Here is a 17,176-nt window from a genome sequence, read left to right on the forward strand (position 1 = left end):
TTTTCCATTCTTTTAGGGGTACCAACCTACGAGTGGGATTGCTGGTCATGTATGGTCATTCTTTGTTGAACTTTTTAAGGAACCTTGGGAGTTTTGCTTTTGCCTGATTGTTACTGCTCAGAGATGACTGGGTGCTGAGTCCTTAGTCCCAGGGCCTGGACCAGCCTGAGGAAGAAAAGAGGGTGAGAAAGAAAGCCAGAAAGGCAAGAGGCATGCCCAGTGGCATTTTTCTAGGGTAGGACTTTGGGAGGTTGATACAAAAAAGTATGAGATATGTTTTTATTGTTTAAAAAAAAATCTGAAATAGGGAGTTCCTCCTGTGGTGCAGTGAGTTAAAAATCCAACTACAGCAGCTTGGTTCTCTGTGGAGGCAAAGGTTTGATTCCCCGGGCCAGTGCAGTGGGTTGAGGATCTTGTGTTGCTCCAAGTGTGGCCTAGGTCACAGATGTGGCTCAGATTCGGTGCCTGGCCACTTCCATATGCCGCAGGTGCAGCCAAAAAAAAAAAAAAAAAAATCCAAAATATATGGAAGCACCTAATGTTAAAAATTAGTTCTCTGCCAGCTCTGTAGCCCCAGTCCCACAGTTTGGTGTGTAACCTTCCAAATCCAGGTGTATTTATATTTTTGTGTTCTGTTGTTTGTTTGCTTGCCTGCTTTTTAGGGCCACACCTGTGGCATGTGGAGGTTCCCAGGCTAGGGGTTACATGAGAGCTACAACTGCCACAACAACACAGGATCCGAGCCATGTCTGCAACCTACACCACAGCTCATGGCAACACCAGATCCTTAACCCACTGAGGGAGGCCAGGGATGGAACCCACAACGGTTCCTAGTCAGATTCGTTTCCGCTGCGCCACAATGGGAACTCCTCTGTATTTTTATTATTGAGAAAATAAACCTATTTTCATTTCCAGGGGTGGGGGGGGTGCGAGAATGAGCCATAGATCACACAGTATGAACTGCCCAGTAAACAAAATTGCCAGGTTCCCTCCCTTCCTCCTTTTTCCATTCTTTTTTCCCCTCTCCATCTAATCCCAATTCCGTCATATTTTCTCTTTGCAAACTTCTGTTTTCTTTCACTGTGACCTCTAGACCTCTACCCCTCTCTCCAGGAAAACATGGTTTCTTAGTGCCGAGTCATTGGTGAGACCCATCTGACCATGGGTGACTGCTTCTGCCTTGTGCAGAGCTGTGGAGGCTAAGGGTGACACGTCCATCTGTTCTTGGCATTAAAGTTCTGACTTCTGTATTTTTGTAGGTGAGCCTGAGTAGTCTGGTGCTGGCCTCCATCTCAGCCCTCCTTCTCCCCAAAAGAAGGAAGCATCAGGCAGGAGGGTGGTCCCTGGCCTCTCTACAAGGAAGGGACCTCTCTGTGCAAAGGTCCTTCTGCAGAGCAGGGTCCCTTAGCTGAGTGTGAGTCTCACGTGGTGCTGCACTTCTATAGAAAGGCCCATCTCCCTCCTACAGATTTTTTTTTTTTTGCCATGGTATGCAGCACCTTGATGTGGGATCTCAGTTCCCAGCCCAGGCACTGAACCCAGGCCACAGCAGTGAAAGCGCAGAGTCCTAACCACTAAACAACCAGGGAACTCCCTCCTGGATTTTTAAAGTCAGAAATGGTATACTCACTTGAAAATGAGATTCAACGACTAAAATAAAAAATTTGTTGGAGTTCCCATTGTGGCTCAGTGGTTAATGAATCTGACTAGGAACCATGAGGTTGAGAGTTCCCTCCCTGGCGTCATTCAGTGGGTTAAGGATCTGGCACTGCTGTGAGCTGTGGTCTAGGTCTCAGACGCCGCTTGGATCTGGCATTGCTGTGGCTCTGGTGTGGGCTGGCAGTGGTAGCTCTGATTGGACCTCTAGCCTGGGAACCTCCATGTACTGCAGCTGCAGCCCTAGAAAAAGACCATAAATTAATTAATCAATTAAAATAAAAAATTTGTTGCCTGTCCCCTCTCCAAAGATAACTTCTGGGAACAATTTCTTACATCTTTTTCCAAATCAATTGAGTATAATTTCCAGAAATGTTCTATGCCTATACAAACATATACAGTCAGCCCTCATAATTTTAAGATTCTGCACTTGTGAAGTCGTCCACTCACTGAAATTTATTTGTAACCCCGAAATTAGTACTCCTGGAACTTCTGGGATTGTTCACGGACATGTGCAGAGCAGCAGAAGATGGGCCGCCCATCGTGCACACCCCCGGCTGAGGTCGAACAGGCAGCGCTCTGCCGCCTTGTCTCAGCTCTCATGCTTAAAACAAGTGTCCTTTTCCTGCCCTCTTTAGTGCCGTATTTCTTCATTTCTCAGCTTCTTGGTGATTTTGCTGTGTATAGTGGCCCCCAACCATTGTGCTGAAGTGTGATGTTTTGTTCCTACATTCAAGAATGCTCTGAAGTGTGTACTGTAGGAGAAAATGTGTGCATTCCGTAAGCTTTGTCAGGCATGAGGCGTAGTGCTGTTGGCTGTGAGTTCAGTGGTCATGAATCCACCATCTATTAAGCAGAAACACACAAAACAGGTTACGTGTTCTTTGGTTTTTGATCAGAGGCTCCCAGGAAGCTAACCCTGCATCTCCTCTAGGAGCATGGGTCCGTATTCACCAGGTCGGTGTGCACGGGGAATAAGCAGAATCAAATACATTCACACAGTGCGTTAATACCAAGGTGCCTTCTTCATAGAATGTTAGGGCACATCTTTCCTTTCAGCCCATGTGGGGTTGCTGTACTCTTTTTACGGACTGCAGGGTTCTCCGTATTATCAACACTGCCATCTTTTGAATGATTGCTCTGTCCATGGGTATTTCTGGAGTTCCCATTGTGGCCCAGCAGGTTAAGAACCTGACATAGTATCCATGAGAATGTAGGTTTGGTCCCTGGCCTCTCTCCGTGGGTGAAGGATCCAGCGTTGCCAAAAGCTGCAGTGTAGGTCGCAGATGTAGCTTGAATCTGGTGTTGCTGTGGCTGTGGCGTAGACTGGCCACTGCAGCTCTGATTCTGACCCCTGCCCAGGAGTTTCCATATGCCACAGGTGTGGTCCTAAAAAGAAAATAATTGGATATTTATGTTGCCATCCATTTCTTTTACCCGGTGTAACAATATGACAACTGTCCTTTTCTCTCCATCTTTGCTCACTGAATTATGTCTGTGAGTTACAGTTCCAGAGGTGGGATGGCTTTGGTCAGGGGTGTGTAAGATTTCGGTAAGGGGAGTTCCTGTCGTGGCGCAGTGGTTAACGAATCCAACTAGGAACCATGAGGTGGCGGGTTCGGTCCCTGCTCTCGCTCAGTGGGTTAACCATCTGGCGTTGCCGTGAGCTGTGGTGTAGGTTGCAGACGCGGCTCGGATCCTGTGTTGCTGTGGCTCTGGCGTAGGCCGGTGGCTACAGCTCTGATTCACTGATTCAACCCCTAGCCTGGGAACCTCCATATGCCGCGGGAGCGGCCCAAGAAATAGCAACAACAACAACAACAAAAGACAAAAGACAAAAAAAAAAAAAAAAAAATTTCGGTAAGGGTAGTTCCCGTCCTGGCACAGAGAAAACAAGTCCGACTAGGAACCATGAGGATGCAGGTTCAATCCCTGGACCTTCTCAGTGGGTTAAGGATCTGGCATTGCTGTGAGCTGTAGTGTAGGTCACAGACACGGCTCGGATCCTGTGTTGCTGTGGCAGATGTAGCTCCAATTAGACCCCTGACCTGGGAACCTCCATATGCCTTGGGCGTGGCCCCAAAAAGAAAAGAAAAAAAGAGATTTTGGTAGGTAGCATTGACTTACCTTGCAGAGGTTTTAAACAACGGCTGAGGAGATCCTTTTTTTCTTAAATTGAACTTCATATGTGGGGGGCCTTTGGACCCACTCGTGCTTTTCCACCAGAGCAGTACACCATCAAAGGAGAAGCCACGGCCCTCCTCCATCCTGGCCCCTCATCACTGTCCGCTTGGGCCTTCCATCTGTGCTCCCGGCGGGGAGTGCGTTCACATCCTGCCTTTCTGCCTTATCCTATCCACGCTGCCCAGGTGAGAAATGAGTTCCCAGAGCTATTGCTTTTTAAGGCTTCTTAAACCAAAAATCAATAGTCTCATCTCTTAGGGCAGGTACTGAAAAAAGGAACTGCCTGTGGGCCTCAGGAGATTCTAGGAGAGGCCTGTCTTTCTCCTGGTAAACCGCCTTCACTCCCCTCTCACCCCTGCATCTCTCTCCTCTCTGCCCCCTGCTTTGATTACTTAGCAACTGTTAACTTCTGAGAAGCAGCTTCTTTGAGGTGAGGGGAGGGACCTTGGGGGGGTACCCCCCTTCCCCCTCACCTCCCACCCCTGTGGAGATTTCAGACAGAAACTTAAAAGCAGTCCTAATCCCTCTTGGATGTCCCTCCTGGGCAAGGATGAAGGAAGGCACTCCAGCTCGCCCCAAATCGAGGAATGCCTGAGACCCCTCCGGGCACTAATCAGAGGCCGTGGGTGCAAAGCGGACAAGTGTTCCAGGTGGCCTTGCTCAGGGGTCTACTTCAGACAAAGCATCAGATTTATTTATAGGATTAAACCCAAATCTGCCAGGAAATGTGGCTTCCCCCGTGCAGGAAATCATTTAACACTCCCTGTGTCTCACGCAAGAGAAGCCAGGAGGAAGACTGCGTATCCTCCCTGCCGTGGTTTCACGTTTCAAGAATCAGGATGGGTCTTACCTTTGATTTGTGCACTTAATATGCCAGTTCATTATTTCCTCAGAAAAGCTGCTGCAACATCAATGCATTTTCCAATTGGTATTTCAGTGCTGGCCACACAGCACAGGGCAGACTGGAAACAGTGGTCTGTGACCTCAGGGCCTTGCTGAGCAGATCCCAGCTCGGGGCTGCAGTGTTCCTCCACAGTGAGTGAGGACTTGTGATTTTCCATTTCCTGTTCCCATCTCTGCAGACCTACAGGCTTAGAACTATGTGGGGAAGGATTTTGTGTGCAGTGCCTATCAGACAGCTGGCTGGTCTAGAAACTCAGAAATTACACCATTTGCTCTGGCACGTTTGTCTGCCCAGGGCCTGGGGTTCTGGTCTCTGAGGTTTTGTGTGGGAAGGGAGAATCTTAACCTGCATGGGTTAATTTCTTTTTTGGGGCCACACCTTCTGCATGTGGAAGTTCCTGGGCCAGGGATCGAACCTGCGCCGTAGCAGCAACCCAAGCCACTGAGTTCTTAACATGCTGCACCACAGGAGAACTCAGATGGTTTAAAACCACTTCCGGGGAGTTCCCATTGTGGCTCAGTGGTTAACCTGACCAGTATCTATGAGAACTGCAGGTTCGATTCCTGGCCTCGCTTGGAGGGTAAAGGATTTGACATTGCTGTGAGTTGTGGTGTAGGTCACAGACACAGCTCGGATCCCACATTGCTGTGGCTGTGGTGTAGGTCAGCAGCTGCAGCTCTGATTCAGCCCCTAGCCTGGGAACCTGTATATGCCACGGGTGCGGCCCTAAAAACAAAACAAAACAAAACAAAAACAAAAAAACCCATTTCTAGATCTAAAGGAAATATGCCAGCCTATCCCTTCCCTGGGTGGTGAGACGAAATTATTTTTACTTTAGGTGTATTTGCCTAGATTTTCAAGATGGTCTTCACAGAGCATGTCTTGCCTCTCCCTATGTCCTAGTCTTGTACAAGGGCAGATCCACATTTGAGAACCTTCTGTGGCAGTTACTTTGCCACTTCTGGCTTCTAAGGGTCCCATTAGTGGCATTGGGTTTTTTTTGGTTTTTTTTTTTGCTTTTTAGGGCTGCACTTGTGGCACGTGGAAGTTCCTGAGCTAGGGGTTGAATGGGAGCTGCAGCTGCCAGTCTACAATACAGCCACAGCCATGCCAGATCTGAGCCACATCTGCAACCTCACCACAGCTCACAGCAGTGCCAGATCTCTAACCCCCTGAGTGAGGCCCACATACTCATGGATACTAGTCAGGTTCTTAACCTGCTGAGCCGCAAAGGGAACTCCCCATTAGTGGCGTCTTGTCTTCTGAGAAGTAGTAACCACTTTTCCTCAGCAGGAGAGTGATACTTGTTTTTTATAGGAAATTAGAAAATGGGAAAAACAAAGAATAAAATAAACATTTCTTGCAAATTCACTAAATTTTTTTCTTTTATGTAATCAAAATGTGATTGGCCTCAGTGATCATGGAATGATTAATATTTATCGTTTATACTCCAGGCAGTGTTTTGAATTTTTTGTGTGAATTGGTTCATTTAATCCTCAAAACAATCCTATGAAGTAGGCACTGTCATTTTCCCCAGTTGACCGAGAAAGAAAGTGAGCCCCAGCAGTTGGGTGATGCCTGTGGGCGCACCGCTAGGATGGGGACCCAGGTAGGCTCTTCCCATCCCCCCAAGTCCTTGCTCTCAGCCGCCGCACAACAGCAGCCTTTGTCCCACAGCAGATTATGATCTTCCTTGGCTGTAGCAGCAAGAGTCAGGTCAGCAGTGGAAGATGCCTGGTTTCTCTGCTTTTCTGGCCTGTGGAGCCACATTTTAGCTCACCTGGATGAATACTTCAGCCCTAAGGACTGGGTCGCAGTCTAGAAGCAGCTCCCCTTCCAACCTTGAGAGAGGCAGCGCAGATTGCCTCCCCTCCTCCTCCTCTCCCCCCCTTCCTCCTCCTCTTCTCCCCCGCCTGCTCTGAGCAGAGAGGTTGGAACAACAAAGGATCCAGGACCCCTGATGTCCACGCCTTCAGCACCACAGCCGAAAAGGACTCGCTCTCTGCTCTTCTTGCAGCTGGCAGCCCGGTTGGACCTGGTCCAGAGCAGCCCCTGGTGCGCTGGGAGTGGGCAGTCTGCAAAGCAGTGACCTTCATTACAGGGGGAGAACTCCTTTCCTCCCCACCAAGCCCTTGCTCGCCCCTCGCCGCATATGCCAGCAGTGTACACGACAGGGCCACATCCCACAGCTCCCACTCTTTCTGGCAGTGAAATAACCTGGGTCACTTGTACAGAGGAACACAAAGGAGCCCAGACTTTGCTGGGGTCACCATGTGAAGTCATCGCACCAGTCGCTCCATCCTGAGACGGGGAAGTCCTCCCAGCCAGAGGGGAAGCCGGTGTGTGACCCAGCTGGCCGAATGCCATGTCTGACCTCAGAGGCATTTTTTTACAGTTTCCTCCTGGAGAAAACAACCTCCCATAACGTCACCTCCAGTCTAAAGCTGGACTCAGGAATTGAGTCAGCCTGTCAAAAATGTGCTTTCATTCATTCATTCATTCATTCATTCAGTATTTATTGAGCTCTGCTCTGTGCCAGATGCAGCCATGGACAGAGCAGCCTTGCTTTGAAGAGAGGAAGGAGGGAGGAGCTGTAAGGCCCTGTGAGGATGCGGACCTGACCTGTCTTGAGCGCCACTGTCTTCCAGGCTTAGCACTTAGTGGGTGCAGGTGTGTGGAAGGAACCTTCAATGATGAGGACTGTGCACATTCCTTAAGGAGCTTCCTTTGTGTCCTGAGAAAAGAGCTTCACCAGGGAAGGTCTGCCTGGAGGTCCAGGCTTGTTTCTGCAGGACGCTTTCTAACCTCCAGATCCCTGGAGAGTGGAGCTCATGAACGTAGCATCTGTAGCAGGTCTTCAGGGACAGAGTGGGAGTGGGACACTCGCTGCTTCCCACCTGCCATGGTATTTACAGCTTCCTCCCTTCCCTGAAGACCTCCAGAAGCACTGTCTTCTCGCTGGAGGGGTTTCTTGCTCTGTTCCTGGCTTTCTCTCTCCCCCACCTCAAATCCTATCCGCAAATTAACCTGTCATTGCCCCCTCTGTATTTCTGACTGCATGGCTGGTGCTGAAGTGAGCGGAGATTTATAAACCCGAGCAAGTTCGCCCTCGTGACATCCTCACCACAGTTCTGTCTACTTCTGTTACTCCCGTGGTGTGTGCCCCAGACTGCACAGCTGTGAGTGCCTGAATTGCCGGAGAACCCAGGGTGATCCTCTGCCGCTCCCTGCTGGGAGTCAAACCACAGTCACGCCGCCTTCAGAGAGTGCTGTCCCCAGATTAGTTTCCTGGCTTCTCTATGAAATTGCTCAAAATCTGTCTCCCCTGCTTCCTCAGAAAGACACTGGTGTGCTGGACGTATGAGCCATGCGCCTTTGGGGACAAGGAGCAAGCAACCTTCTGACCTCAATACCTACACAAAGCCAAAGAGTTCTTTTTTAATGAAAAGCTACTTTGGGTGGAGAAGAGGTTGTTCTTTATTATAGAAAGGAGATTCACTGTTTGACTTAAGTTCTGCCATTGGAAGAAAAACTTACGTCTCGATCAAACAGATCTTCAGTGGAAAATCTCTGGAATTAAATTACTAAGTAGCATCAGCAGGAGGAATGATGGAGACAAAAGTATTGGTGGAGAACAAGGAAGTTAGATGGAAAGAGGCCTCAGCTGGCCTGACACCCACATCCATGGGAATTCCTGCGCCCAGAAAGATACGCTCATTATGGAGACTTTATGGGATTGCAGGGGTCCTTGTGACTAGATCTGAGGTTTCCTGCATGGCGTATAGAAGGCTCTGGACTTGGAGCCGTTTATGTGTGTTCATTCAAAAAAAAAAAAACTGAGTTCCCATTGTGGCTCAGTGGGTTAAGAACCCGATGTTGTCTCTGTGAGGATGTGGGTTTGATCCCTGGCCTTGCTCAGTGGGTTAGGGATCCGGTGTTGTGTTGCCGTAAGCTGCAGCGTAAGTCGCAGATCCCGATTGCTGTGGCTGTGGCATAGGCTTGTAGTTGCAGCTCTGATTCAACCCCTAGCTTGGGAACTTCCATATACCACTGGTACAGCCATAAAAAATAAAGGAAGAAACTATTCAGCGTTGAGTTTATGCTGCCTGTTGTGATAGGTGCAGGGAATGATCTCTATAATGTCCTCTAAGACAGATGTGGTCCCCATCCTCATGGAATAAGTAGCCAGCCAGACATTTTATTCTGCTCTCACCCGTAACAGCTGGGTGACTTGGGCAACTCAACCTTTCTGAGCCTCTGACTCCACATGAAAAATACTCCCAACTTCTGGGTTGTTCCCAGAATGAACTGAAAGCACTTGTGAAGGGCATAACAAGCACAGCTGCCCCCCGACAGGCCGCCGCTCCCTGAGGGCCCCACATTGCTTGATGCCTCCAGTGCTGTGGTGGAGCCTGGGGTGCAGAGGGAAGCGAACTGTGAAACCCCCTGCCCTCTGGGCTCACATCCTGGTGTGTGGATTCCTGCCTTTTGCTCAGCAGCTAGAAGACCTGGGAAAGTCCCAGGCCTGTGAGAAGGACGCCTCCAGGAAAGGCCTTGGGCCCTGCACTCCCCTTGGCCTTGCTCCCTCTGTGAACCTTGGAACCACCAGCAGGCAGGTTGAGTTCAAGGTCAGAGTCTAGGGGAGAGAGGCCAGAGCATCCTCTCAGGGCTTTTAGCACAGCCCAGCCAGTGCCATCTGTGGGGCTGGGGGAACCTTTGGTCAGGCTTATTTCCACCCTTTTTTTCTGAGCCTGTCAGAAATGTAGCATTTCATCTCTACCCATCTAATAGGACTTTAGAAGATCCCCAGTCGAGGGTGCAAATAAGAAGCGCCCTGTTCAGTAAATAATACAGCAGCTGCTACTGCCATTTACAAAGCACTCCCTACTCCCTGGGTCCTGTGCCAGTCACAGTACCTGCTATCTCCTTGAGCCCTCGTACCACCGTTTGATGTATGGGTTTCCGAGTGACTGCTTGAAATCATACAAGTCATAACAGCAGTGAGGATAGAGATCTGGCACCTGAGCTTGAACTTGAAGTCCTTGGGGCGGGCAGTCTTGCCTGTTTCCAATCAGGACCTCCCCCAGAATCCTAGTTGTCCCTGGTCACAGGATGCTCAGCCCTCAATAAATATCCTCAGGACTAGCTGTAAAGAGAGCTAGCTGGTTCCGCTCCTTCTAATGGCCATTTCTTTCCCCTCTGAGAAAGGAGGAAAGAATTAGCATCAGAAAGGTCTCCATTCAGCCTGGCCCAGCTTGGAATCTAAAGGGCCCAGGACTCCTCTTTCAGGTACTGGGGTAATAACCTTTCACCAGGGCTTTCTCTCTCCTGTTGGGTCCTCACCTCCTCTACCGCCTAGCCCTTTCCATGGTAAGCTGCAAAGATGCCAGGCCCACCTGGAGTGCCAGGTGGCCACTAGGATGGCTCTTTACTTTCTGACCCGCCTGTCTCCCTTCCTTGTGTCACCAGCAGCCCGCAGAGTCAGGCGGGGCTGGAATGGGGAGGGGTAGCCGTGGGATATCACTTCCTGATCAGATTTTCTCATCCTCCGATGAAAAGAGGAGAGAAAAGACTTTAAAATTAGAGCGTGATCTTTCTTGAGAAGCAGCAGTTTTGCCTGCTTTTAAACGAATTGCACTTCTTTAGCAAAGAAGAATCGTCTTAATGGCTGTTGTATTAAAACTTGGTTCTCTCCTGGCCTTGCTCAGTGGGTTAAGGATTCTGTGTTGCCGTGAGCTGTAGTGTAGATTGCAGATGCAGCTTGGGTCTGGTGTTTCTGTGGCTGTGACGTAGGCTGGCAGCTGTAGCTCCAATTTGACCCCTAGCCTGGGAACCTCCATATGCTGAGGGTGCGGCCCTAAAAAGAAAAAAAATTGCTTCTGTTGCTCCTATTTCAGAAAAGTCAGAAATTCTGTTTGGTCTACTTTAAGGCTTGATTGTCAGGACAGTGAGTGGAAGAAGGGTCCGTCTTTAGAACAGTCAATTCATAGAGACAGAAAGTAGAAAGGTGGTTACCAGGGGTGAGGGAGGGGGACAGGGACTTGTTGAATGGGTGTAGGGTTTTGATTTGCAAGATGAAAAGAGTACTGAAGGCTGGTTGCACAACAGCGTGAATGTAGTTAGTGCCACTATCAATGTAGTTAAAAATGGTTAAAATGGTACATATTATGTGTATTTTACTATAATACTATTAAAGAAAAAAAAAGGAGTTACCGTTGTGGCTCACTGGGTTAAGAACCTGACATAATGTCTGTGAGGATGCAGGTTCAATCCCTAGCTTCACTCACTGGGTTAAGGATCTGGCGTTGCCACAAGCTGCAGTATAAGTCGCAGATGCGGCTGGGATCTGGTGTTACCATGGCTGTGGCTTATAGGCTGGCAGCTGCAGCTCTGATTCAACTCCTAGGCTGGGAATTTCCATATGCTGCAGGTGTGGCCCTAAAAAGAAAAAAAATAAAAACTAAGCAAAAAGAGAAAATTCCTGGTGGCTCAACAGGTTAAGGATCCAGCATTGTCACTGCTGTAGCATGGGTTTGATCCCTGGCCCAGGAATTTCCACATGTCTAGGCAAGGCCAAAAAAATTTTTTTTAAAGAAAAAATCCAGTGTGTGAATGTCCCTCCTTAGACTTGCTGGATTACAGTGTCTGCCCCCCCCCATCGCTTAGTCTGTGATTAAGAGTTTAAGACACTTGTCGGACTTTTGGTCATCGGTCCACTAACTGTGTGACCTGCCAGGAATGGCTCAGGCTCTCTTTGCACCAGCCCCTGAGAGTGGTGGGAACAGTGACGCAGAGCATCCTAAAAGGTGTTATTTGCATGTTTCACCTTCACCACCAACACTAACAGCTCACGTGCATGTGCGTGGCCTTCCAGATTCAGGGTGAGGACTAGGGCTTTGATAAGTTTAGAGGGTTTTTTTTTTTTTTTATTGTTCTTAGTGTGTTGATTGTGCTCCTGCTGTTCAGAGTTGGGGCCAAGAACATGACTATCCAAAGAGAAAAATGTAGGGAGTTCTCGTTGTGGTGCAGCGGAAACGAATCCTGCTAGTATCCATGAGGATGCGGGTTTGATCCCTGACCTTGCTCAGTGGGTCGGAGAGCTGATGTTGCCGTGAGCTGTGGTGTAGGTCGCAGACACGGCTTAGATTCTGCGTTGCTGTGACTGTGGTGTAAAAGCCGGCAGCTGTAGCTCAGATTCAGCCCTTAGCCTGGGAACTTCCATATGCTGTGGGTGTAGCCCTAAAAAGCAAAAACATAAAATAAAATAAAATGTAGATGAGTTGGTAGAATTGTTAAAAGTTCTTTTTTTCAATCCCGGTGTAATTATTCAGCACAGGATCATCTGTGGATGCCACACCGTTGAGTTAGAGGTTGTTAGGCCGCAGGATATTCATTTCGTCTTGAGGTGTCACCTCACAGGTTGCTTATTAATTTCACAGGGGATTGGTACCTTTAAAATGGAGAGATCTGGTGTCACCACCTTAACCAAGCGATCAAAGGTAGCATCGCTGTTGCTGGGACAGACTGACATTACGTAACTCCTGGTGTGATCCAGTGAGAAGGGCAGAAGATCACCTCTGTCATTTTCTTGCCCAGACTGTTTGATTGTGAGGAACCTTTCAGTCAGGCAATCCAGAATGTATGGGACATAGTACAAGACAACTGGCTTGGATTCATCCCAAAAGCCTGTGTCGTGAAAAGCAAAGAATGGGACTGAAGAGACACAACAGACACCATGTGTAGCCTTGTTGGATCTGGATCCGAAAACGAAGGTTATAAAGGCATTTGGGGGCCCTTGGGGAAAGTCAGATATGGATCGAACGGTAGATGGTGTGACTGCATTAGTGCTGATGTTTTGGGATTGCTAACAGCATTATGATTCTGGAGGAAAATGACCTCAGGGATGGATGCTGAAGTACCCAGGGGTGCCTGTCATCTCTGCAACTTAATTAAAATGGTTCAGCCAAACCAGCATTTCTCACTCTCTCTCTCCTCCCCCACCCTCTCTCTCTCTCTCTTTCTGTCTCTCTCTCACACACACACACAGCAGTTGTGTGGCTCCGTGTCAGCAATTGGTGAATCTGGCGAAAAGTCATATGGATTTATTATTCTTTTTTTCCGCCATATCCTGTGGATTTGAAATTTTTCCAAATAAAAAGTACATCAAACGATTTGAAGAGAGTCTGTGGCTCTCGTCTGACTTGGAAAGACTTGACTTCTGTCCCCAGCCCCTACCAGGGGACCTGCCTAAAGACTTCCAGGCATCTGTTTCTGTGCTATTTGTCAATAAGGAGCAAGCAGCTGAGTGGTGGCGCTCAGGGGTGGTGGGCTGGGGACAAAGTGCCGCTCTGCGCACGGTCATGGGAGGAGGAGAGGAAACGTCTGCCTGGCACGTGCAACACCAGGAAACTCATAAAATATTTGCTGGCTGTAAAATGTGTCATTCGCTAGGAGCCAGGGGCTCCGAGCTTGCTCCTAGATGTGGAGCTGAGTGCTTGTGTGAGCACTTTCTCCGAGCTTCTGCGGCTTGGAACAGGACCTACCTGGGAGGATCCAGCATGTGTCCAGCACAAAGCCTGGTGCCCTTGCCCAGTGTGGGGCTCTGTCCCTTTCTGTGTGCTGGGCACTTGTCACAGCACTTTGCATCCCACGTGGCCATGCTTTCTCCTCGTGGGGTGTATTCCTGCAGAGGAAACGACAGCCTGTTGGAGTTGAGTGCTGTCAGGTGCAGAGCCAGCTATGCCCTGCTCTGGCCTGCAGTGCGGTGGGTCCCCGTGCAGCCTCCCCAGTCGGGGGAACAGAGGGAGCAGGTGAATTCAGATTCCTCAGTAATCCATGGCCCCCTCCAGTTGAGGCTAATCCTCTTGGGCCTGGTGTCTGGGGAAAAGGCAGGCCTCTGAAAGGTTTGAAAAGCACTGAGGGCAGCAAGGAACTTATCTGATTAAGCACATCTGCCTGTTAGAATAGATTACTGGCTTCCTGGAAGGCTGTGGAAGGATCTCAGTGCTGCTATATGCCATGCACGTTTCTGGCAGAGCCTTGCCTTCACCATGCCACCTTGCCACCTTCTGCTCCGGAAAGAAAAGAGCTCTCGTATCTATTGACTGTCTGTGAACAGCATTGGCTCAGTCGGTTCAGGGAAACCTTGACAATTTCACACAAAAAAATTCTTTTTATTTATTTTGTTTTTAGCCACACCTGTGGCATATGAAAGTTCCCACGCCAGGAACTGAATCCAAGTTGGAGCTGTGACCCCCACCACACTGCAGCAATGCCAGATCCTTAACTCACTGCGCCGGGCTGAGAATAGGAACAGCACTCCCACAGAGCCAAGTCATTAACCCATTGTACCACAGCAGGAACTTCTTTTTTTTTTTTTTTTTAATTTTTTAAATTTTTTCGTCTTTTTAGGGATGCACCTGTGGCATATGGAGGTAACCAGGCTAGGGGTCCAATCGGAGCTATAGCTGCCGACCTCCACCACAGCCACAGCAACATGGGATCCTTAATCTGCTGAGTGGAGGCCAGGAATCGAACCTGTAACCTCATGGTTCCTAGTCAGATTCATTCTGCTGCGCCACGATGGGAACTTCTTTTTAAATTGCGGAAGGAATATGTGAATCATTGGAGAAATATTAGGGAATACATATGGAGAACATCAGAGAACAATTCAACAGGCTTGCACTTCAACTATGCATTCTCTCAAGGAATAGTCATTGGGCATCTACTGTGTGCTGGGGACTGTGCTGGGACCTGGGGACACAGCAGCAAAGGGATGGGACCCTTTGTCCTCCTGGGGCTCAGACCTGTTAATGACCTATTAAAGCTCAGGTGCTGGCCACTGATAACTGACCTTTGGAGTGTAGCACTGAGGGTGAGAGGTGCCTTGATGACACCGAGTGGCCTCTGAACTGAGAGCTCTGGAGGACACATGATACAGTGGATGAGGGGGTGAGCCTGTCCTGCTGGAAGAGGGGTCAGATTCCAAGTGTGGCTGGATCCTGTGCTTGGGGAGGGGGCAGGGCCATGAGGCTCTGCAAGGTGGCCAGGATTTCGGTGTGTAAGAGCCTCTTCCCCTTGGAGAACAGGCAGCACTGTCCTTGCCTTTTCCTGCCTGAGTTGCCCTGGTATAAGGTGAGAAAACGTGTGTGCTGTGGAGGCCGTGCCCTGCCGGGCCCAGCTCCTGCCGATGGGGCTCGGGAAGAAGATGAGCCTGGGTTGCTGCAAGCTGCTTCAGAACCACTGGGCAGTCATCATTTCTGTCCCTCTGCTCTTCCCTGGCAAAGATGGGCTGTTTCAGTGGGCTGTTTCCTGGTGCCCTGAGAACAAAGCTGCAGGCTTCCCACAGTCGGTGTTTCATTTCTCAGTGACGTCCTTTGAGGCCTTGGTGAGGAATGTGTTGTGTTGTATTTGCTGCAGGGCAGCCCAAAGTGGTTACTTCCTCATCTCTCAGTCGGCACGACTGTCTGCTGAGAACTGGGTCAGGGTGCTGGCAGTTGTGCACAGGTGTGTGGATGCTTTGTTGGCTGTTCCCTTCATCCGCGCAGATGTGTGCGTGGAGCTCCCTGGGTCTCCCACTGCCTCTTCTGTCGCCTGCTCAGCTGCTCTTCTGCACCCAGGGAGGTTGGGCTTGGAGGCCAAGGTGACCAGACCAAGGCCAGGACTCAGGGCACACCATCTGATGTGAGCGTCAGGCAGCACGTGGGGGCGCTAGTCAGGGAAGGCTTCCAAGGAGCAGTGACTCCGAGGTGAAGAACAGGGTGAGGGTGGTGGAGTGGAGAGGCAATGGGAAGGGTGCTTCGGGCAGAGGGGCTATGCAGGCAAAGACTTGGCGGTGGCGAGGAGGGCTTGGTGCCTTGGAGAACCTCAGTGGCCGAGGCCAGAGGCATGTGTGCGCGGTTTCCCCTGAGTGAGGGGGTGTGGCTTGGATGCCCCTGCAGCCTCACCTGTAGAGCCTCCCAGAGCAGAGGCTGCCACCGTGGTCATCCACAGGTGGTGACTTGCCTAGTGGGGGGACAGGGGCACTGCTGTGTAAATCCTGACCCTTGAGTGGGATAACCCAAGGCCTCCCTTTTATTTTTGTTTGCTTGTTTCTAGCTCCATGTGGCTTTATTTCATACAGTTTATTTTCAGGACCTTCTGGTATGAGGGCATTGTTCCTTCTGTATGGCATGTCTTTCAGTGGGGTTTCATGCCTTTTTTGCCACTAGCCATTGATATGAATGTGTTCCAGTTATCTGTTGCTGCAAAACGAATCACCCCAAAACTTAGCGATATTAAACAACAGTGATGTGGGTTGCAAGGAGGTTTCTGCGCTGGTTCCACCTGGGCTCATTCATACCATCGCTGCAGGGTCCACTGGGCTGGAAGGTGCAGGGTAGCTTCATTCGTCGGTGTGACCATCAGTGGTGGCTGTTGCCTGAACACCTCGGCTCTCCTCCTTATGGCCTCTTCACCTCCAATAGGCTAGACTTGCTTCCTTACATGGGCGTCTCAGTACAGCACTCTGGTCGGGGTGGGGGGTAGGTGGAGGCTGTAAGGCCTCTTAAAGCCTTCCCTTACAAGTCACATGTCATGTCTTTCTATTGTTTTCCAGTTTTTTGTTTTTTTCTTTTTAGGGCCACACCTGTGGCATATGGAGGTTCCCAGCTTAGGGGCTGAGCCAGAGCCACTGGCTGACACCACAGCTACAGCAACCCCAGATCTGAGCCACATCCATGACCTAAGCTGCAGCTTGCTGCAACGCTGGACCTTTAACCCACTGAGCGAGGCCGGGATTGAACCCACATCTTCATGGATACTAGTTGGGTTCTTAACCTGCTGAATCACAGCAGGAACTCCGTGGAGCTTTAGGTTCCATTTTACAGACGAGAGAACTGAGGCACAGAGAGGGGGAGACATCTTTCCAAGATCACACAGCTAGAAGCCATGGTGTGGGGATTCAAGCCCGGGTGAGACAGATCTGGAATGTGTGCCTTTGGGCTTTATCTTCTCTCTGTGAACACCATCTGGGTGCTTTAACTTGGGCCTTGACAGTGAAGGCGGATTCCCAGTAACCTGTGCTTTTCCTTCAGGTAAGTTTGAGGATAGGGAAGACCATGTCCCCAAGCTGGAGCAGATAAACAGCACAAGGATCCTGAGCAGCCAGAACTTCTCTCTCACCAAGAAGGAGCTGCTGAGCACGGAGCTGCTGCTGCTGGAGGCCTTCAGCTGGAACCTCTGCCTGCCCACGCCTGCCCACTTCCTCGACTACTACCTCCTGGCCTCGGTCAGCCAGAAGGACCACCACTGCCACAGCTGGCCCACCACCTGCCCCCGCAAGACCAAAGACTGCCTCAAGGAGTATGCCCACTACTTCCTAGAGGTCACCCTGCAAGGTGGGGCTGATGTCAGAGCCTGTCTGCCCTTCCTCACGCACACGGGGGTGGGGAT

General features: G+C 49.9%; 1 protein-coding gene across 1 annotated transcript in view; it reads left to right on the forward strand.

The window, feature by feature from the left end:
* CCNJL (cyclin J like) overlaps positions 1-17,176 on the forward strand; it is a 63,357-nt gene that overhangs the window by 39,801 nt on the left and 6,380 nt on the right. The window contains exon 4 of the mRNA XM_003359830.5: positions 16,819-17,121. Within this exon, the coding sequence (XP_003359878.3) occupies positions 16,819-17,121 (303 nt within the window). The remainder of the gene's footprint in view (positions 1-16,818; positions 17,122-17,176) is intronic.

Source organism: Sus scrofa, chromosome 16, assembly GCF_000003025.6.
Source record: "Sus scrofa isolate TJ Tabasco breed Duroc chromosome 16, Sscrofa11.1, whole genome shotgun sequence".
Taxonomy (NCBI): Eukaryota; Metazoa; Chordata; class Mammalia; order Artiodactyla; family Suidae; genus Sus; species Sus scrofa.